At 39.2% G+C, this 27,579-nt stretch overlaps 2 protein-coding genes across 2 annotated transcripts; one reads left to right on the forward strand and one right to left on the reverse strand.

Annotated features, from left to right (window-relative positions):
• Positions 1-312: 312 nt before the first annotated feature.
• Positions 313-1,254, forward strand: LOC120853698 (olfactory receptor 1509). The gene has a single exon (XM_040227647.1). The coding sequence runs from the start codon at positions 313-315 to the stop codon at positions 1,252-1,254; it is 942 nt and encodes a 313-aa protein (XP_040083581.1).
• A 6,463-nt stretch (positions 1,255-7,717) lies between these two features.
• Positions 7,718-8,665, reverse strand: LOC120853381 (olfactory receptor 4E1). The gene has a single exon (XM_040227189.1). It carries the CDS (start codon positions 8,663-8,665, stop codon positions 7,718-7,720), a length of 948 nt encoding a protein of 315 aa, XP_040083123.1.
• Between the last annotated feature and the right edge of the window lie 18,914 nt (positions 8,666-27,579).

Raw genomic sequence — 27,579 nt, forward strand, 5'->3', positions numbered from 1 at the left:
AAGAATACTGGAGTGGGTTGTCATCCTTCTCCAGGGGATCTTCCTGACTCAGGGATCAAACCTGGGTCTCCTACATTGCAGTCTCCTGCATTGGAGGCAGGTTCTTTACGGACTGAACCACCAAGAAAGACTGGATATATTATAACAATTGCAATTAAATTGATCTTATACTCTACATACCATGATAATAAATAAGCAACCCAGATAGAAATTCAGAGTCACTTCTGTTTAGTTCCACTCCTATAACATTAAGGCTAAATTACTGTTCATGTTTTTTTTTTCCCCCAACAAGGTCCTTTGGAAGCTCATTGGATGGATGCTCTGAATCAAACAAGAGTGACTCAATTTGTCTTCTTGGGACTCACTGATAACGGGGTACTGCAGATATTATTTTTCATGGCATTCTCAGTCATGTATGTGCTAACCCTTTTGGGGAACATTCTGATCATGGTTACCATAGTCTTTACTCCACGTCTTCATATCCCCATGTATTTCTTCCTGAGCAATCTGTCCTTTATTGACATCTGCCACTCATCTGTCACTGTGCCCAAGATGCTGGAGGGTTTGCTTTTGGAGAGGAAGACCATTTCCTTTGACCATTGCATTGCACAGCTCTTCTTCCTACATCTGTTTGCCTGTGCTGAGATCTTTCTGCTGACCGTTATGGCCTATGATCGTTATGTAGCCATCTGTGCACCATTACACTACCCCAATGTGATGGACATGAGGGTCTGCATACAGCTTGTCTTTGCTCTCTGGTTGGGGGGTACCGTTCACTCACTGGTGCAGACCTTCTTGACCATTCGCCTACCTTACTGTGGCCCCAACGTAATTGATAGCTACTTCTGTGATGTTCCTCCTGTCATCAAGCTGGCCTGCACAGATACGTATCTCACAGGAATGCTGATTGTGTCCAATAGTGGGACCATCTCCCTCTTCTGTTTTCTGGCTTTGGTCACCTCCTACACGGTCATCTTGGTTTCTCTTAGAAAACAGTCAGCTGAAGGGCGCAGGAAAGCCCTGTCTACCTGCTCAGCCCACTTCCTGGTGGTGGCCCTCTTCTTTGGGCCATGTATCTTCCTCTACACTCATCCAGACACCAACTTCTCCAGTGACAAGATGGTATCTGTCTTCTACACGCTGGTCACCCCTGTGCTGAATCCCCTCATTTACACCTTGAGGAATGAGGAAGTAAAAGATGCCATGAAGCATCTCAGGCAGAGGCAAGTTTTTTCCATGAAATCATGTGCATGATGGACTTGGAATTACAGATAGTATTTTGGTCGTATTTTTAATGAGTGACTAAGGGTAAGAAATCAAAGTTGTTAGGTGAAATGAGCTGGAGAATCATTTCAGGCCAGACTTCTGTACTGAAGAGGGGGACTTAACAACTATTACTTAAATAAACGAAAAGATACATGTTGTAACATGTAAGGGAAAAGGATCTGGACAAGTTTAAAGAAAACTTCTAGCTTCACCAGTAAAAGAACACACAGACTTTGGGGCATAGTCTTAGTTTCAGGAACAGGGAGAGTTCTGAGAAAACCTCCTTTTTTGATTTGTACAGTTCTGTAGGTTTTACCTCTGGGAAGCTGTACATTACACCTATGTTTTATACATTACAGTGATCCTGCTTTCAAATGTATTTTCAAGGTGTTTATTTGAGCTTTATATGATATTTATTGGCTTCCCTAGTTGCTTGGAGATAAAGAATCCGTTTGCCAGTGCAGGGAGATGTGAGTTCAATCCCTGGGTTGGGAAGATTCCCTTGAGAAGGGAATGGCAACCCACTCCAGTATTCTTGCCTGGGAAATTCCATGGGTAGAGGAGCTTGGCAGGCTACAGTCCATGGATCTCAAAGAATTGGACATGACTTAGCAGTTAAATCAACAACAGCAACATATTTATATTGAATTAAACTTTGTCACTTTGAAAGTGATTCTCTTATTTATCTCTACACACATTCTGTACTTTTGGTAGTACTTTATTTTTACAAAATCAAGGTGGAGATATATTGGAACTTACTTAAAAATAAGCTTTGTTAAGGTAGAAGTTAATTACATAAAATGCACTTATTTTAATTGTACAGTTTGATAAACTGTGACAAAGGTTCGCTCATGCAACTATCTCCCTAGTTAAGATATAGAACATTTCTATCACCCCCCAAAATTTCTTCAGAACCTTCCCAGCCAATAATCTCATCCCCACCCAAGCACCCAAGCATCTGATTTTTTCTTGCTGTAAACTAAGTTTGTGTTTCCTAGAGTTTCATGTAAATCGAATCATACAGTATGTACGCATTTATGCCTAACTTCTTTGCTCTGTTGGGGTAAACTTTATATGGCCATAATGAATTTTTTTTTTAAACATTACTGATTGTTGTTTTCACATTTTGATATTCTGTGAAGAATGTTTGAATCTACATTGTGGTGGTTATTGGTCTGAAATTGTTCCTTTTCTATTTTATAAAAATGTGATTTATGGTAGCTTTTAATGTAAAAATGGAGAAGGAAATGGCAACCCACTCTAGTATCATTGCCTGGAAAATCTCATGGACAGAGGAACCTGGTGAGCTGCAGTCCATGGGGTCGCAAAGAGTGGGGCATGACTGATTGACTAACACTTAAATATCAAAATATAAAAAATAGTAATGTTCAATAAAAGAGAAATCAGAATTTATAAGAATTAGAGTAATTACATATACCAGGAAATAGTGATGAGTTAGTTATTACAATTAAATACTAAATTTAGTTAGAACTTTTTAGAATTTGCGAAAGAAGAAAGGATTACAGGTGATGTGGTAAACAGAGTTAACAGTCCCCCAAAGATGTTTACATCCAGTCTCTGGAACCTGTTAATATTTTAGGTTGAACAGCAAACAGGGATTAAAGTTTGCTAGTCAGTTGACTTTGAGATAGAAATAGTAGCCTAGATTATCCAGGTAGACCTAATGTAATCCCAAATGTTCTTAAAGATAGAAGAGGGAAAAAAAGGAGAATGAGAGGGAGACATGACTATAAAAGTCAGCGAGATTTGATATTGCTGGCTTTAAAGACAGAGAAAGGGCTTGCTAACTTAGGAATCTGGGTGGCCTCCAGAAACTGAAAAAGGGAAGGAAATGGATTCTCTTCGATTGCCTTCAGAACATGTCAATGTATGGCCAAACCAATACAGAATTGTAAAGTAAAATAAAAAATAAATTTAAATAAATAAATAAGAAAATAATTCAGCCAAATTTCCGTTGTAAGATAAATAAGTTCTGGGGATTTAATGTATAGCACGAGGACAATAGTTAATAATACCCTATTGTATACTTGAAAATTGTTGAGAGAACAGATCCTAAGTATCCTCACCAGACAGACACACAGACAGACGCATGGTAACTGTATGAGGTGATGGATGTGTTAATTAGAATTGACTGTGATAATAATCAAATTATCATGTTGTACAGTTTAAAAATATTCAATTTTTGTCAATGAGTCCTCCATAAACCTGGGATGAAGAAGAAGGAGAAAGCAGTGGAGCCCTGTTGAGCTTTGATTTTAGTTCACTGAAATTTGTGTTGAACTACTGACACAGCTGTAAGAAGATAAATTCATGTTGGGTAAACTTCTAAGTTTGTAGTAAAGTTGTTATAGCTGCAATAAAAAATCAATACAGATTTGTTTATATGGGATTTTCTTTTCACCCAATAAAGGAAGCATATATGCCTCTATGATAAAAACTACAAAGCTGTGCTGAGTAAACGTAGAGAGATAGAGATATAGACATGTCCTTGTATAAGAATAGAAAAATTGCTAATATAATGGATTTTCTTAAATTGATGTATAAATTTAATTTACTTAAAAACTCCACAGGACTTTTTTGGGTCAATACTTTTCAATAATATTCTAAAATTTATTTGAAGAAATAGGTGACAATAGTTAAGAAGGTCCTTGGATTTACATAATTTCTATGTGTTAATTTCCTGAATTAACTAATAGCAGTCTTGGGAGAAGTATAATAATTCATTGTGGAATGGGAAAGTCCAAATCAAGAAGACTCCAGGCAAATTCCTGAGGTAAAGAGGATAATGGTATACTGTGGCCAAGGGGAGTAGGATTAGGGACCCTATAGATGCTCAGAGAGTTGCCATGTAAAACAGTTATATCAATTGTAATGGAGATAATGGAATGAAATAGAATCCACTTAATAATAAAAATACCTAATATTTCTTTGATTATTCTGAAAGGAATTAGAATTGATTGAGGCCTTTGGGCTATTATTCTGCCGAGTTCTGTTAACTTGTAAAAATAGTGCTTATGAGTACTTTTTGGAGAAGGAAATGGCAACCCACTCCAGTGTTCTTGCCTGGAGAATCCCAGGGACAAGGGAGCCTGGTGGGCTGCCGTCTATGTGGTCGCACAGGGTCGGACACGACTGATGCGACTTAGCAGCAGCAGCAGCATGAGTACTTTAGGGAATTGGGTTCCAGATAATATGGACATACACATACTCAACACAGAGTGAGTGACTCATTAACCGTGGTTGAAAGGTAAGAAATGATTGAAATGACAGGAAGTTCTCAAAAGGACGAAGAATAAGAAACAGCTTATTAAACTGGGGGATGCTCATGAAAATATCTAAACCCTATTATATGCAAATTGGCAAAAAAATGTCATGTATTGTCAATCCCCTACTATTTCATGAATAGAACCCAAGTCAAAATCAGAGTTTTATGTGTTTGTAAGTGAAATCAGGCCTAGCTATCACTACTATATATACCTGGAAAACTTAGAAATATTGTCTAATTATGCCTCTACATTTTGGACTTTTACGTGAACAGATTTCCACACTCATTAGTACCTTTTGTGCAGAAATAAATTCCTAATCCTCATTTGTGGCTTCCCTGGTGGCTCAGACGGTAAAGTGTCTGTCTATAATGCAGGAGACCTGGGTTCGATCCCTGGGTCGGGAAGATCCCCTGGAGAAGGAAATGGCAACCCACTCCAGCTTGCCTGGAAAATCCCATGGATGGAGGAACCCGATAGGCTACAGTCCATAGGGTCGCAAAGAGTCGGACACGACTGAGCGACGTCACTTTCACTTTCACTATGGCAATTAGTTACTCTATTGCAGAGAAGACGATTGTAATCTGAGGAAATCTGAGGAATTTAATTGTCTATTACAAAGTTGCTGAACAAACTTCTGTGTGATAGTGATTCCTGTCTCCTCTTTAAAGTACGTTAGCCACAGAACCAAGAGTCAAGTTATTTTCATTCTACTTTTTACTCTCCTATTTATTCAATGGGTAACTAAGCACATTTTATTTTATTTGAGTCTAAAAATCTTTTCCTGTGAAAAGTGAAGTGAAGTTGCTCAGTCGTGTCTGATTCTTTGCGACCCCGTGGACTGGAGCCTACCAGGTTCCTCTGTCCATGGGATTCTCCAGGCAAGAATACTGGAGTTGGTTGCCATTTCCACTCTCCATTTATGGAGAATACATGTTTTACATTACTTCTCTAGAGAGTTATGGGGATTAATGTGATTGAAGACTGGTAGTATTAGAAATTTTGCTTGCAACTACCAAAAAAAAAAAAAAAAGATTGTTCCATTGTAGTTTTACCAGCTACCACTTAAGCACTGCCATGAAGCGTTGTCTTACTATCACTTTGTGGGTGTTTGTCTGTGCGAATCCTACACAAGGTGATTCTATTTGGTTTCTTTGATGGGCTGTACCTCCTGATTGTCTGCCATTGCCTATAATAAAAGCAATTATTTCATACAAATTCCATAATTTTCAAATTCAGTTTAGTTATTCCATGAACCAGTCCCAATGAATTAGATTTTATACTATGCACAGAGTTATCTTTGGGAATGAGATTACTCCGTGATTAGTACTGTCTGTTGTAAGTTAAATTGTGTTGCCCAGAAAACCTATGGAATACCTTAATACCATGATAACATACTTCTGTACAACTAAAATGGCTTAAATGGCTTAAATTTCCTTCTCAACACAGCCCTGTCAAAAGTACCATAAAAATATGACATGGGTCTTGTGACCCACACATTTATTGACTATACCTTTACTGATTGCCTTTGAAAGCCCCCTGCATTTAAGCATGCCCTCTTCACTGGAGTCAGAGTGAAATGTTGGGTCCCATTATGCCACGCTTTTTGTACACAGGTAGGAGACACTGTTGCCTGAAATATCCTCTTCATACCCCCTGTTATCCAGTCCACTCAGCACATTACACTCAGAGTACAGTGTTTCATGACATTACAACGTGTGTCACCACAAATAGACTGAAGATGCTGGAGTATAGAACTGTGTTTTATTCAACTTGGCAATTTCTCCCAGCCATTAGTGTGACATTGAGTGACTATTGTTTAGTAACAAATGCTGAGCTGAATGAATTCTCTACATAATAACACGAACAAGTTCATTTAAACAGAAATTGTGTCATGTCAGGTCTGTGCTTGCATCATTCTGATACCTTCCTACTATACTGAAAAATATTCCAGACTTCTTGAGAGGACGTGAAAGTATTCTTTTTGCTTCTTCAATATCATCCCTCACCATTCTCTGCCTCACAGTCAAAGTTATACCCACACTGGTCTTTTATTTCTTGGAATGGGCCAAGTTCTTTCTAAACATCGATCTTTACATCTGCCATTTCCTCTGCCTAGAAAGTTCATCACCTTTCTTTTCTCATGGTTGGCTCTTTTTTCATCTTTCAGATCTTAGCTTAAATGGCATTTCTTCAGAGAGGCCCTTCTTAACTAAGCAATCTAGAGACAGTCTCTTCTATAACTCTCTAACATCATTGTCTTTCATGGCATTTGTCATGAGCTGTAATTAAAATTTGTTTATACATATATATATTTTTAGCTGATTGACACACAATGTTGTGATAGTTTCAGGTGAACACTAAGGGACTCAGCAATACATATGCATGTATCCATTCTTCCCCAAATTCTCTTCCCACATATTCTCGTCTTCTATTCTCACTGAACTCTAAACAGCATAAAAGGAGGACTAGGTATTTTATTTATGATTACAAACCTAGTACTAAGCACATAATAGGTGCTCAGTAAATATTTGCCAGTTGAATGGATAATAAGATATCCCCATTTTATTGTCTTAATGGAAGAGTTTTTCCTGAACACTTGAGGATATCAACTTCAGTGGTTCAAAGTCTTCCTTCTGCTTGACTGAAGTCATTTGCAAACTTACTTTGCCTGCTTTACCAGTGTTTGCAAAGCTATTTAGGCAAGTGTCTGAGTGAATGATGTTGGCAAGTGCTGCCCAGAAATCTGAACATTTGTTTAGACTTTGGTTATCATCCTAACACAAACGCAGGGATAGGAACCAAGATGTAAGGAAAACAACATGTTTGTGTTGATACATTTGGCTTAACATCCTACCTTCATCATTTCCTGGCTGGGTGACCTTGGGCGTGCTGTTTGGTATTTTTGAGCTTTGGCTTCTTCATGTGTAAACAAGCTTATACATACCTCACAGGGTTGTTGTGAGAATTAAGTAATTGCACAGTGCCTAGAACAATTTCCAGCCTGTGGAAGATGTTAAAAATCATAGTAATTGCTATGATTGTCAGTTATCGGACTGGAAGATAGTTTCACAAGTCATATGGTTTGATCAATGTGGCTTGTAACATATCTTTGCTAGGCATTTCTTTAATTTGGAACACCAAGCACCATAAGGGCTTAGACATTCTCATTTTTTTTCTCTTCCCTTCACCCTCCCCATTAACTTGTTCAAGGCATTTTTCATGTCTTCATTCCGAAGGGTGTAGATGATAGGGTTCAGCAGGGGTGTGACAGTGGTGAAAAACACAGACACCACCTTGTCCTCCGGGAGGCTGGTGGATGGCCGGGAATAGATGAAGATGCAGTGTCCCAGAAAGAGTGTGACCACGGTGAGGTGGGCCGCGCAGGTGGACAGGGCCTTCTGCCGGCCTTCGGAGATCTGCTGCCTCAGACTCACCAGGATGACCGCGTAGGACACCACAAGGACCACAAAACAGACCACGGAGATCAGCCCACTGTTGGAGATGATGAGAATCTCGATGATGTGGGTATCGGCACAGGCCAGTTTGATCACCTGAGGCACATCACAGAAGAAGCTGTCAATGTCATTAGGATCACAGTAGGGCAGCTTGAAGGTGAGCGAGGTCAGCGCTACGGAGTGGATGGTACCCCCTGTCCAGAGGGCCACAGCCAGCAGCACACACACTTTCCAGTTCATCACTGTCATGTACTGCAGCGGTTTGCAGATAGCCACATACCGATCATAAGCCATGACAGTGAGGAGAAAGATCTCTGTGCAGGCGAAGAGGTGCAGGAAGAACATCTGCGTTACACAGGCATCAAATGAGATGAGCTTCTCCTCTGACCAGGTGTCTATCAGCATCTTGGGGACAGTGACGGTGGAGTGGCACACATCGATAAAGGATAGGTTGCTGAGAAAGAAATACATGGGGGTATGGAGATGATGGTCATAGATAACAGTTATGACAATGAGGATGTTTCCAATCAGTGTCAGGACATAGAAAACAAGGAACATGGCAAATGCAGCCATCTGCACATTCTGATTTATAGATAAACCTCTAAGCCGAAAATATGTCCCTACAGTTGTTCGATTGAGTAGAATGGCCTCTTCCATTCTCACTGTTGCACACTCCTGTCAAAAATTAGAAAAAAAAAAACCCACTTAATATCTGCATCAGTCATTTGGCCACTTAGGTTCTTCTGTGTTTATGACTTCTCTCCATCTAGAATTTCTAGTGAAGTATCTCATTTTAAAATCCCCATTCAGCATCTTAAATTATGCTGGACACATAGTAGTTGCTTTTGGAACAAAAGAATAGAAAAGAACAAAAGAATAGAAAAAACTGATTCAATAAGAGATGTAAAACCATCTTGGACAGTTCAGTTCAGTTCGGTTCAGTCACCAGTCGTGTCCGACTCTTTGCAACCCCATGAACAGCAGCACGCCAGGGCTCCCCGTCCATCACCAGCTCCCAGAGTCCACCCAAACCCATGTCCTTGTGTCGGTGATGCCATCCAACCATCTCATCCTCTGTCATCCCCTTCTCCTCCTGCCCTCAATCTTTCCCAGCATCAGGGTCTTTTCAAATCAGTCAGCTCTTCTCATCAGGTAGGGAGAAATCAAATAACTTATTTCTCCCTTATTGTATAAAATATCATGTTTGGTTTTAGGGTACAGATTTTTATAGGAGAAGAAATGAAGGTTATTCTTAACCTCAATAAGTAATTTTTCCAGGGATTTACAAATTCTGACCTTGAACATAGTTTTCTTTATTGTCCTGTTGACCACATGTTCACTAACCCAAACCCTTACTTCCTTGTTTGCTCTGCCATAATACCCTGAGACTGTATTTTTAGTGATCTAGATTTCAGAAGGCAGAAGATTTTCACCAAGCTGCTGGCAATGTGGCTGAGATGTTCTTTGAACAATACTTTAGAGGAGGCTAGATAGTACCCAGGGAAACTTAGGAAAGCTAGAGAGGGTACAGAGAGGCTTGCTTCTCCTCCACCTCTGAGTTGAGGACAGACTTGCTCATTCTTAATCTGGAGGTCAAAGTCCAGGCCTAACAGCATCACTGTCTTGGCTAGATTATCCTCAGTTCTTTTAAATTCCAACTCTCTTGTCTGACTTACTGGACCACAGTAAATCAACAGTAGTTGCTTTTAAAAAAGATTAGCCTACTTTTGACCCAAGCACCACTAATTTTGTAAAAAATGTATATATTGGGACTTTCCTGTTGGTCCAGTGGCTAAGACTCCACATTCCCATTGCAGAGGGCCCGAGTTCGATCCCTGTCAGAGAATTAGACCTCACATGCTGCAACGAAGACCTGGTGGTGCACTCAAATTAATAAACAAATATTGAAAAAAGAAATGCACATATTACATAGAGTCACAAGGTCTCAGTTCTTAGTGGGATCTGCTGCTGCTGCTGCTAAGTCACTTCAGTCGTGTCTGACTCTGTGCGACCCTATAGACGGCAGCCCACCAGGCTTCCCCGTCCCTGGGATTCTCCAGGCAAGAAAACTGGAGTGGGTTGCCATTTCCTTCTCCAATGCATGAAAGTGAAAAGTGAAAGTGAAGTCACTCAGTCATGTCTGACTCCTGGCGACCCCATGGACTTCAGCCCACCAGGCTCCTCCATCCATGGGATCCTCCAGGCAAGAGCACTGGAGTGGGGTGCCATTGCCTTCTCCAATGGGATCTGAGAGTTTACCTAATCTTTTTTTTTTTTTAGAAAAATAAATAGGGAAAACAAAACACAGAGAGGTAAAGCAACTGGCCAAGTTTACAAAAAACTGGAGTAATAGCTGGGTCTAGAGCTTGGGCCTCCTGACTTTTGGTCCAGGCTTTCTTTACTGCTTCTCTGATCTGAATTTTTGTGATAATTGACATAATGGTGGTATAAAGTACAGTATGTCTCAGTGACAACGTCTCTTTTACTCTCCTAGGTTCATGGGGCAGTTTGGGTGGGCATCTGTGGGAAGCCTCTTTTCTCAGGCTTGCCTCTCATGTGTCACTGCCTGGAAGTATAGCCTTGCAGGAATGGCCCACCCAAGTAAGCTGTCCTCCTGGTTCCTCAGGCACTATTATCCTATCCCGGGTGGTGCAGTGGTAAAGTATCTGCCTGTCAATGCAGGAGACACAGAAGACACTAATTCAATCCCAGAGCAGACATATTCCTTGGAGGAGGAAATGGCAACCCACTCCAGTATTCTTGCTGGGAAATCCCATGGACAGAGAAGCCTGGCTACCATCCATAGGGTGGCAAAGAGTTGGACACCACTGAGCATGCATGATTATCTCATCCTATCCTGCTTTCTTCCCTTATGACTACAGGTTCTTTATTTTGTCCTCAAGATCAGGCTTTCTGTCAGTCAAATGAATCAACTTCACACTGCTTATGAAAAGAGAATAGAGGAAATAGTTTCTCTTCTACTCCACCGCCCTTTCTTCTCAAATATTTCCCATGCCTCATTATGATGCTCTTCTGCAGACAATGCCTTTTTTTGTTGTCTGTATCAGAGGAAAGACTAATGGCAGTGTCACATCAAGGAACTAGCAAAGCAGATCTGTCACAAAGATGGTATTTTGGAGGGCAGAGAAGTCTTTCAGTCATCATTTAAGTTAAACTCACACACAGTATCTAGCGCTTGAATTAATATTTACAGTTACATCTTAATAGCTATGGATTGATTTTACTATTTAAAATTTTTTCTTGGAGTGTCCACTTAAAGTTTTTCCTCCAGAAAACTACATTAAATGTTTGATGATTTACATCTGTTATCTTTGCAATTTATTATGTTCTAAAAGGATGATTGCAAATTGAAAGCTGAAGAACTAGCCAGGAATAGAATTAGGGGTTTATTTTAAAATCAATAAGAAAAAATTTACCAGCATAGATAGAGAAGAATGTGCAGTCTGAGAACTAGGTTTGAAATGAAGACTGTTCCCTCACCAGAGGATATGGATATTCATTTTTAACTAAACTTTTCCCATTGCCATTTTTTTTTTCTATTTCTGTGGAGCCACAGGAAAAGTTGTTTTGAGAAATGGATGTGTTCCACCATAGTAGGATTTTGTTATTAGTTTATATCAAAAGTATGATTCACATATCAAAAATCTAGTGCCTATTGCATACATTTCAGGAAAACAGGAAAAAACAATTAAAAGCAGAGACATAAAAAAAAAATTTAGAAGTCTATAAAACTCACCTTGGATTGTTTCTGATGCTTTGAGCACCTCCAAAGGGAACTGAATTGTTGGTCTTGTATTTTAAATATTAAGAGTATTATTTTCTGGTACTTTGTGATGACCTAGAGGGGTGGGATGGATTGGGAGGTGGGAGGGAGGTTCAAGAGAGAGGGGAAATAGGTAGACCTATGGCTGATTCATGCTGATGTATAGCAGAAACAAACACAGTGTTGTAAAGCAATTACCCTCCAAATAAAAATAAATAAATTCAAAAATAATTATTAGACATTTTTTTAAAAAGGAGACATGGGTTTTAAAAGATTGAACAATACTGTGCGCAGTCCTCCTGAACTGCCGAGTCTACTGTGGAATGAGTTATCAGTTGTGAATTTTCACATAAATATTCAAGTGCTGTGCCTCTGAATGTACATGCAATTCCATCTGACTTAATAAAACAGTTGCTAAAAACACAAAACAAAAAGAGAGTATTATTTTCCAGTAGAAATAGAAATTTATTTTTAAGTTCGACTAATCAAATAGCCCCATTTACCTTGATTTTTTACGAGGAAGATCAGAGCCCTCGAAGTTCCCTTGGTTCTTATTCACAGTTTTTGGTAATAAGTCACAGTAGATATATTTGGTGATATTTTACCAGAGGTATTTCAGCATTTCTGCAAAATCACACCTTGGTACCTATGTTATTATCATGCTTTTCAATATGTAGAGAATACAGCTCTGCTCCAAGATTTTCTGGAATTGGTTTTCAGTCAGTTGAATATGTGGTATAGGAATGACATCTTGTTTGCACTTTGTCAGGCTGTAGTGATGAGCAGAAGGGATGGAAAGCCACTGCCAACCTCTTTTGCAGGCCCACTAGTTTACCAGGACATGTCTGCACAAAACTCGACCTAATTGATCAGAGCCAGTGTAACTGAAGCAACCTGTTTTCTTCGCAGCACACTCTCTAGGCGGAAAGTGTGTCTTGCTCGTTTTAGGTGGGTTATTCTACCTTCAAGTACTGAAGGGAAATCTGTAGAGATAGAAAGCAGCTGGGAAGGGCAGCTGCAGTGGTGGTGGTGTTCTGCCTGACTTATATAGGCTTCATGGGAACTCTTAAGCAATGACATCAGCTTCCCCTAGTCATCAGTTAGAAAAAGTTAATTCTGTGGGGACTGAAGTTACGGGCTTTGCAGTCATCACTAAGGGCATTTAATGAGAAAGCAGGACTGACATCTTAATCTTTAGGATTAAATGAACTATTATTTTAGCGATTACTTACTGTGTGCTCCCGGATGGCTCAAGCCGTAAAGAATTCGCCTGCAATGCAAGAGATATAAGAAACATGGCTTCAATTCTTCGGTAGGGAAGACCCCCTGGAGGAGGAAATGGCAACCCACTCCAATAGTCTTGCCTGGGAAATCCCACAGATAGAGGAGCTTGGCGGACTACAGTCCATGGGATTGCAAAGTGTCAAACATGACTGAGAGGTGATGGATGGATACTATGTGCTAAGTATTAGGTTAGGGGCTTTCCTGTTTTCTTACGCAATCCATAAAAAACATACAGCTGAGGAATGGGCAATGGAGTTAAAATTTTAATCAGTTCTCTGCAGAGAGGTCAAGTGTTGGAATTCTAGAGTCAGATTGCTTGAATACAGATTACAATATTCTAAGTGTAAATTTGGGTAAATTATTTAACCCGGAGGTCTCCTTTTCTCATCCATCAAATATGAATAAAAATGGTAACTTTTTTTCCAGAGCTCTTAAAATCTTTACAAAGTGTTATCTACATTAATATAATTATGTAACATAGAATTCAAAGAAACTCAAAAGCCACCACTAATTAGCCAATTTTTTCCCCATCATGTATTCATTACTTTAGATAAAGAAAATTTAGAACCTCTTGCTCTAATTCCCATTTTGCTTTCTCTGCTTAGATATATGTTTGGTAGTATACATTAGTAAAAGAAGAACCCAAAGGGGCTTCTCTGGTGGCTCAGATAGTAAAGAATTCATCTGCAGTGTGGGAGACCTGGGTTCAGAAGATCCCCTGGAGGAGGGCATGGCCACCTACTCCAGAATTCTTGCCTGGAGAATCCCCATGGAAAGGAGTCTAGTGGGCTACAGTCCATGGGGTCACAAAGAGTTGGACATGACTGAGCGACTAAGCACACAGCACAGCTCTAATTCCCATTTTGCTTTCTCTGCTTAGATATATGGTTGGTAGTATACATTAGTAAAAGAAGAATCCAAAGGGGAGGGATGAAGGTTATACTTTGAATTTCAAGATTGAAGAGTTTTGTGATTAGGATGGCCAAAATAAAGGGTATGGAGCAAGAAGTAAGCATTTAGCTGACCCTCCATGTGGAAGAGAAGATGGTAAACGAGGGAAAGTGTTAGAAGTGACTGAAAATTCGGTCTTGTGGCTTGGGTTCCTTTTCCCCAGTTTTCTTGTTGGATTCATTATCACTAATCAGAGGCCAGACTTGATTATATTGAAAAACCCAGTGCTTTTAGAACTTACAGATCATGTTTCTTGGCTAACACGGGACTTGTATTGTCACTTTGGCAGACGGTGTATACATGAGGAAGAGAGATATGCAGGCCACACTAACCTTCTGAACATTTGGAATTGAGATACTTTATCACAAGCATAATACACCGAGAGCAATATAGAAAATGATGTTCAATTGATTGTAGGCCAGTTACTGTTATCACTGTTATTGGTAAAATGCAAGGTTGAGAAATTAATCTTCAAAATCTTTATAATTTCTATTCCTCTTGTAACCCTCTCCCCTGGCATACTACTTCCCTCTGACTGTACACAGACAGCCACATAGATTATTCCACTCAGGCTTTCCATCCCTGAAAATCCCTTATGCTCCAAAATTGTGTGTTCCTATTTCCTTCACAGAATAAATGAAAGCAATTTTTTAAACTTGAACTGCACTTCAGCGTTTGAAAAACTCCTTCATGGTTATTGTTTATTTGGTGTTCACAACACCCCTGTAAGGAAGTGAGCATTATAGAAAAATTGGACTTGATGTCACGTGATTTTCACAGAGTTTACACGTCATGTAAGCACCCGAACCAGGGATTGAACACAGGCAATCTGCTGTTGAATCCAGGATTTAGTCTCTTACTTCCTGTGGATTCATTTATAAAGCAGGAATAACTTTTGATCTTACCACCTCTAGAGGATGCATATGTAAAAATGTTGCTTGTTCACTTATGTGTTGAATCTGAATAAAAAGAAACTCAACCAATCAACCAACCAAACAAAAAACCCCAAACCAGAAAAACAACAAGATGATCTCAGAGAAACAGAGAATAGATTGGCAGTTGCCATAAGCAGGGAGTGGAGAGTGGGCAAAATGGGGTGAAGGGGATTGAAAAGTATGAACTTCCAGCTGTAAAATAAATAATTCATGGGGATACAAAGCATAGCATGGTGACTGTAGTTGCCAAGAGAGTAAATCTTAAGAGTTCTCCTCACACACACAAAATATTGTACATATGTGTGGTGATGGATGTTATTGTGATGATCATTTTGAATCATATACAAACATTAAACCATTAATTGTATACCTGAAACTAATATAATGTTATGTGTTAATTATATCTCAACTTTAAGAGTTGCTTATTAAGTTAAATTGAATTTTTTCATAGGTATAGGGAAGACATAATTTTTTATTATTTTTTGGCTTCACTGATTCTTTGGTATTCCTTGACTTTTTCCTACTTTTTGTTCTATTCTCTCCATTTAAAAAGATCAGTGACATGGTCACTTCTGAAAAGTTACGGACTCTCTACTAAAATCACTAAATCAGCCGGCAGTAATATAAAAGTTTTATTGAAGTATAGTTGATTTACAATGTTCTGTTAATTTCTTCCATACAGTCGTAGTTGAATTTTTAACATGACAGTGCATTTGCAATAACATATAAGAATATTAACAGTATACACTGATTAATGGGTTTCCCCTGTTGGCTCCACGGTAGAAAATCCATCTGCAGTGCCGGAGGTGTAGGAGACATGAATTTAGTTCCTGTGTCGGGAAGATCCCCTGGAGGAGGAAATGGCAATGCCCTCCAGCATTCTTGCTTGGGAAATTCCATGGACAGAGGAGCCTGGCAGGCTACAGCCCATGGGGTTGCAAAAGAGTTGGACACAACTTATAACTGCTAAACAGCAACAACACTGGTTAATGGCAACACAGGCAATTGCCAGGAATAAGATAATTATTAGTCCTTGTAATAAATCCTTAGGACAAGAGCTTAGATGATTAAATTTAGGCAATAGAAACTTAACCAAATGACAAGTTGGTCTTTTCTAGAGAATCGGAGGCTTTTATCTAGCTTACTTATAAATGTTTTTACTTGACCACCTATTATTTATACAGATGTATCAAGAAGAGTTTGCTATAGCATAAAATTTTTCTCATCTAGCTAAGAGGAAATTGAGTTATGTGTTTATCCATGAAAACTCTAGCTAACGAATTGAAACTACCTTTTGGGATTCCAAAGCATAAGTTGTATTTTCATAAATGGCATTGACTCAGTAAGACAGACTCTATTGAGAAGATAAGCATTATTCAATTCAACAGGAGTGAGACAATTTTTGGTTTATCTTAAGGAAGGTAGATTTTTTTAAAAAGTGGAGTTAAACAACCCCTGCAAAATAAGGTCTTAGTTTTATAACACTCAGAACAAACTGAGTATTACATCAAAGATAGCCCCAATATTAGCTTCCATTTCTGATCAATTGACTTTTGTGGTTAGGATTATAATGACTCCAGAAGAAGATTCTGTTGTCAAAATCCAATTTTTACAAGACCAAAACTTAAGACTAATTATGTGAGAAAAACCTAAGTATGAAGGATTTCTTGGGTGGTCCATGGCTAAGACTCTCTGCTGCCAATGGAGGGGGCCTGGGTTCGATCCCTGGTCAGGGAACTAGATCCGACATGCTGTAACTAAGACCCAATACAACCAAATAAAATAAATAAACTATATTAAGAAAAAAAAAAACAAGTATGATAGCAGATATGTAGAAGGAAATTTACTTTCTGAAGTGTTTAAAGGAACAGCTATTATATTTTTGTCAGTAAGATTAGCTGAGGGATTACAAATCTGGTAATCAATTGAACCTACGATTGTGGTCTGAGAAAGACACACAGGAGAATTACGTTTTTTCCCTAAGTGGTAGAAGACAATCAACATTATAAAGATAGGAGAGATCAAGCTGATAAACCTGTCAGTCAAGAAATATAAGGCATTAGAATACAATAATAAACAAGATTAGCGATAGAGCAAAGGAAAAGAAAAAGGGTGAAGAATCAGAAAATTAATGTTATTGTTTTCTTTGGAGTGTTTCTTGGTGGCTCAGCTGGTACAGAATCCATCTGCAAAGCGGGAAACCTGGATTTGATCCCTGGGTTGGGAAGATCCCCTGGAGGAGGGCATAGAAACCCAGTCAAGTGTTCTTGCCTGGAAAATCCCATGGACAGAGGAGCCTGACAGGCTACTGTCCATGGGGTCACAAAGAATTGACACAATTGAGTTTTCTTTTTTTTTTTATGTTTGATTTTGTTTTATTTATTTATGTATTTTCTTTTTTTGTTATTTATAAAATAATATTTTTATTTATTATTATTTTTTAATTTACTATATTGTATTGGTTTTGCCATGCATCGACATGAATCTGCCACGGGTCCACACGTGTTCCCCATCCTGAACCCCCCTCCCTCCTCCCTCCCCATCCCATCCTTCTGGGTCATCCCAGTGCACCAGCCCCTAGCATCCTGTATCATGCATCGAAACTGGACTGGTGATTCATTTCACATGTGGTAATATAGATGTTTCAATGCCATTCTCCCAAATCATCTCACCCTCGCCCTCTCCCACAGAGTCCAAAAGACTGTTCTATACATCTGTGTCTCTTTTGCTGTCTCGCATACAGGGTTATTGTTACCATCTTTCTAAATTCCATATATATGTGTTAGTATACTGTATTGGTGTTTTTCTTTCTGGCTTACTTCACTCTGTATAATAGGCTCCAGTTTCATCCACCTCATTAGAACTGATTCAAATGTATTCTTTTTAATGGCTGAGTAATACTCCATTGTATATATGTACCATAGCTTTCTTATCCATTCATCTGCTGATGGACATCTAGGTTGTTCCCATGTCCTGGCTATTATAAACAGTGCTGTGGTGAACATTGGGGTACACATGTCTCTTTCAATTCTGATTTCCTCTGTGTGTATGCCCAGCAGTGGGATTCCTGGGTCATATGGCAGTTCTATCTGCAGTTTTTTAAGGAATCTCCACACTGTTCTCCATAGTGGCTGTACTAGTTTGCATTCCCACCAACAGTGAAGAGGGTTCCCATTTCTCCACACCCTCTCCAGCATTTATTGCTTGTAGACTTTTGGATAGCAGCCATTCTGACTGGCGTGAAATGGTACCTCATGGTGGTTTTGATTTGCATTTCTCTGATAATGAGTGGCAGAGGAGCCTGACGGGCTACTGTCCATGGGGTCACAAAGAATTGACAAAACTGAGTTTTCTTTGGTAGAAGTTTCTTTACTTCAGCAATTAGTACCTGTTCTCTTGTTTTGGGAAGAAGCCACTCATTTCTGCAGTCATCAGTTTCTGGAGAAATTGATGAAACTCCTCAATTTGAGGTCTCAACAGAGTGAATTTCCAAAGTCATAAGAAACTGATGTGTCTTTTCAGGGGGCAGGACTCCAAGGATCAACACCTTGTGATTTTATTGTTGTGTCAGTAAATAGTCTCTGACAAGGAGCTCTTCACTGAGACCCCAGGACAGTTTTGTCTGATGTTTTCTCCAGAAGGCTAAATGTACAGAGTTCAGACTAAGCAATGGGTGTTTTGTTAATGCAGTTGCAACTTGTTGATGATAAATCTGGAGGTATTCGCTTGAATGTTCTGTGATATTTAGTCATATGAACCTGTAATAGTGTAAAGTCGTCACACACGGGCTACATGTAGAAGTAAGATTTTTCAAATGAATGGAGTTGCTCATTATTAACTTAAAAAGAGGCTACCAGAATAGGTTGTAAGGAGGTCCCAGAATAGATCTCATTGCTTGCAGCAGAACATGTTTATGGTGGGGGAGGTTATCTTTGAAAAATCCTGGAAAATAAGATACATGTGAGATTACTGTAGAATTGGGAAGCTATCTTATAATTCAAAAAAGTTAGAAATTTTAACCATGAAGCCACAGATAATTAGTTTGATATCAATCTTTTCTGTATTTCTATAATGGGTACACTGGATGAAGATCTGTGATTATTTAGCAAATTAAGTACTGACTGCTGGGCAAGGAGACAATAAAAGTGCAAAGAAGGATGTGTGTTTGGAGTCAGGATTGATGCTGGAACTGAGTTCAAAATATGTATTTGTTAGCCTTTTTTTTTTTTTTAAACAGCAGTCTAGAACAGTGGCTCTCAAATTTTAGCATGCATTTGAATTAACTGGAGGATGTGTTAAAACACAGAGTTCTGATTCAGTACATCTAAGGTGGGGCCTGAGAATGTATATGTCTAACAAGTTCCCAAGTAATTCTAGTGGAAAATATATGTGATCCTATACAATTTGTATGTCATAAATTAATTTTTCACAGTCCAAAAGAAGAATGTTTCCCCATCAGTTTACTTACAAATTCTGAAATTCTATTGGGGGAAACCATAATGATGAAGGAGTTGGAAATTAGGCAATGTAAAAAGTGATTTCCTACAAAGGTTCACAGAGTTAATGGTAAAAAAACATTTTGAAGTTTCTCCTATTAAGGAGAGATTAGACAAAGGGTTACAAGTTCGGATGCCTTCTATGCATCAGGGGCCAGGCAGGTAATATAAACGAATCAAGAGTAGCGACTATGGTGAACCAGAGAGTGAAAGTGTCTTCTAAAATGAATGGCCACTACTTAAAAAAACTAACCATTGCTACATGGGCATGTAGGTCCAGTACTGCTTGATCAAAAGGAGGTGGAAATCTTGAGATGCTTGAAAAATAGCCCAATTAAAAAACATTGTTAACTAAAGAAAACATTTAAAATCCATTACATTAGACACACAATATACATCTATAGTCTCAATTTGGGCCTTGGTACTGTAGTTTGCTACCTTGGGTATTTATTCAGTATTAACTCCAGAATGGAGACATAGGAGGGAGACTATAGCTAAATGGTAAAATAAAAACTAGCACCATGATAAGAGTCAAATGTGATCAAAATCTGGATCCAAGCCCTGACTCCACCATTTACTCTCAGTGTGACCTTGAGCATGTTACTTAATGCTTTTCCACTTTAGTTTCCTCACGTGCAAACTGGGTGTAATAATAATGCCTATCATGGAATTGTAGTTAGGATTAATAGTTAATGAATGTAAAATCTCAGCACATATTAAGCTTTCAAGGAAGGCTAAGCACCCAAGAATTGATGCCATTGAATTATGGTGCTGAAGAAGACTTTTGAGAGTCCCTTGGACTGCAAGGAGATCAAGCCAGTCAATCCTAAAGGAAATCAACCCACAGTATTTATTGGAAGGACCGATGCTGAAACGCCAATACTCTGGGCAATTGATATGAAGAGCCAACTCTGGAAAAGATTCTTGTGTTGGGAAAGATTGAAGGTAAAAGTAAAAGAGGGCTTCAGAAGATGAGATGGTTAGATAACATCATTGACTCAATGAACATGAATCTGAGCAAACTCAAGTTGATAGTGAAGGACAGGGAAGCTTGGCATGCTGCATGCAGTTCATGGAGTCACAAAGAGTCAGACACGACTGAACAAAAAGAACATTAAACTTTCAACAAATGTTAGCTTTGAAAAGTTAGACATGGAGGATGCAGAATAAAGACTTATCTGCCTATTAACTTTCTCTGTAAAATCAACTGAGTACAATGAGGAAAATGAGAAAAAAAAGAAAGGGGAAGTGAAATTAAGAAAATAATTTCATGTGTAATAGTATAAAAATGTTTAGTAAAATATTTAACTGAGGAAGTACAAGACTTGTACACTAAAAACTACAGAACATTGCTGAACAAAATTAAAAATTTCAATAAATGTAAAGACATCTTGTGTTCATGGATTTGAGGACTTATTATTTTTAAGATGGCAATACTACTCAAAATAGTTGACAAACTCAATGCAATCTCTGTCTAGAAATTGAAAAGTAAATCCTGAAGTTCATGTGGAATTGTAAGGAACACAGAACGGCCAAAATAATCTTGAAAAAGAAAAATAAAGTTGGAAGACTCACACTATCATACTTCAACTCTTCCTACAAAGTCAGAGTCATCAAAACAGTGGGTTAATGGTGTAAGAATAAACATGTAGGTCAATGAGATAGAACTGAGAGTCCAGACATAAGCTCATACATCTATAGTCAACCAATTTTCAGCAAAGGTGCCAGGACCTTTCAGTGAGGGAAACAATAATCTCTTTGACAAATGATTCTAGGATAACTAGATATCTATATACAAAAGACTGAAGTCAGACCCCTACCTCATATCATATATAAAAATTAACTCAAAATAAACCAAAGACCTAAATGGAAAAGTTAAAACTATGAAACTCTTAGAAGGAAACACAGGAGTAAATCTTCATAATCTTGGATTTAGCAATAGATTCTTAGAAATGACACCAAAAGCACAAAAAAGAAAAAAAAATAGATACCTTGGACTTCTTTAAAATTAAAAGGTTTTTGTGTTTCAGATGTGCAGATGACAACACCCTCATGGCAGAAAGTGAAGAGGAACTAAAGAGCCTCTTGATGAAAGTGAAAGAAGAGAGTGAAAAAGTTGGCTTAAAGCTCAACATCCAGAAAACAAAGATCACGGCATCTGGTCCCATCACTTCATGGGAAATAGATGGGGACACAGTGGAAACAGTGTCAGACTTTATTTTTTGGGCTCCAAAATCACTGCAGATGGTGATTGCAGCCATGAAATTAAAGACGCTTACTCTTTGGAAGAAAAGTTATGACCAACCTAGATAGCATATTGAAAAGCAGAGACATTACTTTGCCAACAAAGGTCCGTCTAGTCAAGGCTATGGTTTTTCCAGTGGTCACATATGGATGTGAGAGTTGGACTGTGAAGAAAGCTGAGCGCTGAAGAATTGATGTGTTTGAACTGTGGTGTTGGAGAAGACTCTTGAGAGACTCTTGGACTGCAAGGAGGTCCAACCAGTCCATTCTGAAGGAGATCAGCCCTGGGATTTCTTTGGAAGGACTGATACTAAAGCTGAAACTCCAGTACTTTGGCCACCTCATGCGAAGAGTTGACTCATTGGAAAAGACTCTGATGCTGGGAGGGATTGGGAGTGAGAGGAGAAGGGGACAACAGAGGATGAGATGGCTGGATGGCATCACGGACTCGATGGACATGAGTCTGAGTGAACTCCGGGAGTTGGTGATGGACAGGGAGGCCTGGCGTGCTGCAATTCATGGGGTCGCAAAGAGTCAGACACTACTGAGCGACTAAACTGAACTGAACTGTGTTTCAGAAGACACCATCAATAAAATAAAATGAAAAGGCAACCTACAAAATGGGAGAAATATTTGCAAGTCTTATATCTGACATGGGGTTTGTATCTAGAGTATACAAAGAGCTCTTAGAATTCAATAAAGAAAGGAAAAATAACCTAATTAAAAATGGGCAAAGGATCCGAATAGATATTTCTATAGAAGAGATCTATAAATGGCACATGAAATGATGCCCATCATGTTTAGTCATCAGGGAAAGGTGTATCAAAACTATAAGATAACACTTCAAACCCACTGGGATGGCAATAATAAAAGAGACAATAACTAGTATTGGTGAAATGTGGAGAAATCAGAATTCATCCATTATCTTGGACATAGTTGGCTCTGAGCAGTTTATGTTGTGTCTTCAGTTGTGTTTATTGTATTTTCAGTGTCACACCCCTGTCCTGTCTCACATCTAGAACTCTGACTCACCATCTCTAGACTGTAGACCTTATCCATGTTGCCCAAGACGGCTGCTAGAGCTCCAGCCATTACATCCATAATGTTGAATTTAAAACCCTTTGTTGTTTAATGTGATATGGACAATAGAATAAGTTATATTTTGTGTTTCTTTTCTTACAGTTTAGTTCACACATGTTCAAATCTTAATGAATGTTATGGAAAACTTAGTATATAATTGGAATTTGCTTGATTGTATACGATAGTGAGATGATAAGGTATAAACATCAGGTCAGATAAATGAAGAAGTGGAACTTCATATTATTTTATGGGACATAGGATGTTATTGCCTTTTCTACAGAAGAGGCTAAATCATTCATCTCATTCTGTGTTATAGAAATGAGAATTTATTCTTTAGAAGCTTCAAAAATTTCAGACTAATTATATACAGGCTGATCCTCTCATTCATAGGTGTAGTTTGTCTAGCTCTCTGTCATTTATTCTCATTCTCCTTCTTTCTCTTTCACATATATACCACTACCAGCTCCACCACCACCACATAGCCAATATTACTCTAAAAATCCATCAGATTAAGTCTGGCTTTCATTTTCTGTAAAGTGCTTAGGAGAAGGATGAGGAAGAAAATGAGATGAATTAGAATCTTTCAAGTTTTAACAACATCTTATGATTTTAAATTGTAGCTTTTAGAAATTATAGAGATTTTAGAGATTATATTCATTTAGAGATTACATTCTGACCTAAGTTTTCAAAAAATTGGACTTCAGAAACAATGCAAGCATGCTTAGATGTGTCTCTGTTTGCTTCCCCCCCCCCCCCGCACCCCACACACCAGGGGGAATAGACTCTGTGACACAAAACTACAACCAATTTCAAAAGCACATGTTCACTAAGTAGAGAAACTTGCTCTAGCTTTTGTAGCCTAAAATTTGACCTCTGAAAACCAGTATATAATTGAATATCAGGGACAAGAGTTTTGGGTGAAGTAGAATAGGTTAGCTTTATTGCTTTGCCAGGCAAAGGGGGCCACAATGGGTAGTGCCCCCAACAATGTGTGCCCCAACCTGGGGATGCAGGAGACCTGTGGAGTCTTATGGTTGGGGTTGGGGTTGGGGGAAAAGGCGGGGTTTGCTGATCAGGATCAGGGTGTGTGTGGGGTCTGGATTCCTTCAGTCCAGAGATCATCTGGAAATGTGATGATGGGCAAACTGTGATTTTCTCTGGAATGAAGAGCGCTTCATCAAGTCTTCTATTTGCCGGGGGGTTTAGTTCTACAGGGAATTCCCAGGTGGTGCTAGTGGAAGACCTCAAAGACACTGTTCTGTATGTCCCTTGAGAGGAAACCAGGACCTGTCCTCAAGGCTGTGCTATCGTTTCTTGAGTGCTTCTCCCTTGTCTCTGCATCCCATCCCTTCCCTGGTTGGTTCAGTCGCTCAGCTGAGTCCAACTCTTTGCAACACCATGGACGCCAGGCTTCCCTGTCCTTCACTATCTTCCGGAGTTTGCTCAAACTCATGTCCATTGAGTCGATGATGCCATCCAACCATCTCTTCCTCTGTTGACCCCTTCTTCCCCTGCCCTCAATCTTTCCCAGCATCAGGGTCTTTTCCAATGAGTCAGTTCTTTGCATCAGGTGGTGAAAGTATTGGAGCTTCAGCTTCAGCATCAGTCCTTCCAGTGAATATTCAGGATTGATTTCCTTTAGGCTTGACTTGAATATGGAGGGACTGGTTTAATTTGGAATTTTTATCACCCATGGACAGAGTGAGCCCATAAACCTGAGGAGGGATCTTTTTCTCTCCTTTTTTAGTGTAAATAAAAAGCCTTGTGTCTCTGTGGAATCATCAATTCTAGTTGGTTTCCCATGATGAAAAGGTCTGTCTCCCTCCAGAATAAGACAGATGAGAACCAGAATTAGGAGAAAATAATGTGATGGAGCTGGTCTCTGGGTGTTAGATGAGTTCGGTTGCTAGACATTCACTTTCTTGTTAATGTGACAATTACTATATTTATAGAGATATAATTACACATCAAAATGCAAATAAACTGAAGAGTGTTAACAAATAAGCAATAACAATTGTGCTGTATGTTTTTGATCCTCATCCAGGAGGTATCTAAATGACTAATACACTATTAATAGAGACCAGCAATGTCCCCAGAAAAGACATCACTCTGAAAATTATATAACTATTGAATATATACATATAATATATGTTTTAATTAGCATCTATAGTTTTAAAAATACTTATGTAGGGCTTATCTGCAGCAGCCATGGAAACAGAAGCAAATTAAGGTATATAATTCTAGTCTGTTCCCTAGAACTGCCAACCCCCTCCCATGTTTTTATCCTAAGACAGATTATCAAATCGATTTGAGAACAAACTCATTAGCAATTTAAAAAATTGCTTTCGTTAGTTTTACCACCTGGACACTGACAAACATATACAGGATTTGTCAATACAAATATTAATTCCAATAAAGTCATGTACTTACAGATAAGAATGATAATGCTGCATATATGGGAGAAAATGGCAGTGTGGAAGAGGCAAGAGCATAGAGGCTGATACCACAAAGAGCTGGGTTCAAATCCTGATTCTGCCTATCACTAACTGAGTGATCTTGGACATTTGCAGAACTTTTCTAATCTTCATTTTTCCTGCTGGAAATTGAAAATAGTAATATATACTTCATAGAACTGATGTGAAAATCTTCTTGTTGTTTAGTTGCTAAGTGGAGTGTGACAGGCTCCTCTATCCATGGGATTTCTCAGGCAAGAATACTAGAGTGGGTTGCCATTTCCTATTCCAGATATGAAAATAAATGCATTAATAGAACTATATGTGTAGTTAGTATCAGTTTAGTTCAGCCGCTCAGTCTTGTCCTACTCTTTGCGACCCCATGAATTGCATCACGCCAGGCCTCCCTGTCCATCACCAAATCCCAGAGTTTACCCAAACTCATGTGCATCAAGTTGGTGTTGCCATCCAGACATCTCATCCTCTGTTGTCCCCTTCTTCTCCTGCCCCCAATCCCTCCCAGCATCAGGGTCTTTTCCAATGAGTCAACTCTTCTCATGAGGTGGCCGAAGTATTGGAGTTTCAGCCTCAACATCAGTCCTTCCAATGAACATCCAGGACTGGTCTCCTTTAGGATGGACTGGTTGGATCTCCTTGCAGTCCAAGGGACTCTCAAGAGTCTTCTCCAGCACCACAGTTCAAAAGCATCAATTCTTTTGAGCTCAGCTTTCTTCAGTAGTTAGTATCAGTTCAGTTCAGTTGCTCAGTCGTGTCTGACTTTGCGACCCCATGAATTGCATCATGCCAGGCCTCCCTGTCCATCACCAACTCCCGGAGTTCACTCAGACTCACGTACATCGAGTCGGTGATGCCATCCAGCCATCTCATCCTCTGTCGTCCTCTTCTCCTCCTGCCCCCAATCCCTCCCAGCATCACAGTCTTTTCCAATGAGTCAACTCTTCATATGAGGTGGCCAAAGTACTGGAGTTTCAGCTTTAGCATCATTCCTTCCAAAGAACACCCAGGGCTGATCTCCTTTAGAATGGACTGGTTGGACCTCCTTGCAGTCCAAGGGACTCTCAAGAGTCTTCTCCAACACCACTGTTCAAAAGCATCAATTCTTCGGCGCTCAGCTTTCTTCACAGTCCAACTCTTACATCCATACATTACCACTGGAAAAACCATAGCCTTGACTAGACGGACCTTTGTAGGCAATGTAATGTCTCTGCTTTTCAATATGCTATCTAGGTTGGTCATAACTTGTCTTCCAAGAAGTAAGCATCTTTTGATTTCATGGCTGCAGTCACCATCTGCAGTGATTTTGGAGCCACCCCAAATAAAGTAACTTAGTTATAATTAAATATAAATCTTGGTTTTTAGTATTCAATAAATGAAGGGTTTATCAGAATCGACTGTGTGAAATGTTGATGAGTACACAGAAGATTGTAATGAGAAAGTTACACTAATTTATTCATCTTAATATCTTACTGGATTTAGTGAGAGTTCTTGAAATAAGGCTGCTGCTGCTAAGTCGCTTCAGTCATGTCCGACTCTGTGCAACCCCATGGACAGCAGCCCACTAGGCTCCTCTGTCTCTGGGATTCTCCAGGCAAGAATACTGGAGTGGGTTGCCATTTCCTTCTTCAATGCATGACAGTGAAAAGCGAAAGTGAAGTCGCTCAGTCGTGTCTGACTCTTAGCGACCCCATGGACTGCAGCCCACCAGACTCCTCTGTCCATGGGATTTTCCAGGCAAGAGTACTGGAGTGGGGTGCCATTGCCGTCTCCATGAAATTAGGCTAGAAATAACAAAGTTGTGATGAGGACAGATCTCCTGACTGTGACTGGTTTTGGAGTCTGGTATGGTCAAGATATCTGTGTTCTAGCCTGCCATTCACTAGGTGTGTTATTTTGATGGATTGCCTTTACCTTTTTGCTCTCAGTATCTCTGTTTATAAAACCAGGAAGTTGTATTAAATGTCCTTTAAATTGACAAAAGTAGGGAAAACCACTAGACCATTCGGGTATGACCTAAATCAAATCCCTTATGATTATACAGTGGAAGTGAGAAATAGATTTAAGGGACTAGATCTGATAGACAGAATGCCTGATGAACTATGGACGGAGGTTCATGATATTGTACAGGAGACAGGGATCAAGACCATCCCCATGGAAAAGAAATGCAAAAAAGCAAAATGGCTATCTGGGGAGGCCTTACAAACAGCTGTGAAAAGAAGAGAAGCAAAAAGCAAAGGAGAAAAGGAAAGATATAAGCATCTGAATGCAGAGTTCCAAAGAATAGCAAGAAGAGATAAGAAAGCTTTCCTCAGCGATCAATGCAAAG

This window comes from Oryx dammah, unplaced genomic scaffold, assembly GCF_014754425.2.
Source record: "Oryx dammah isolate SB20612 unplaced genomic scaffold, SCBI_Odam_1.1 HiC_scaffold_26, whole genome shotgun sequence".
Classification (NCBI taxonomy): Eukaryota; Metazoa; Chordata; class Mammalia; order Artiodactyla; family Bovidae; genus Oryx; species Oryx dammah.

What these genes read in the sequence shown, in the direction of transcription:
- LOC120853381 (XM_040227189.1), bottom strand. Translation starts at nt 8,665, where the DNA reads ATGGAAGAGGCCATTCTACTCAATCGAACAACTGTAGGGACATATTTT.
- LOC120853698 (XM_040227647.1), top strand. Translation starts at nt 313, where the DNA reads ATGGATGCTCTGAATCAAACAAGAGTGACTCAATTTGTCTTCTTGGGA.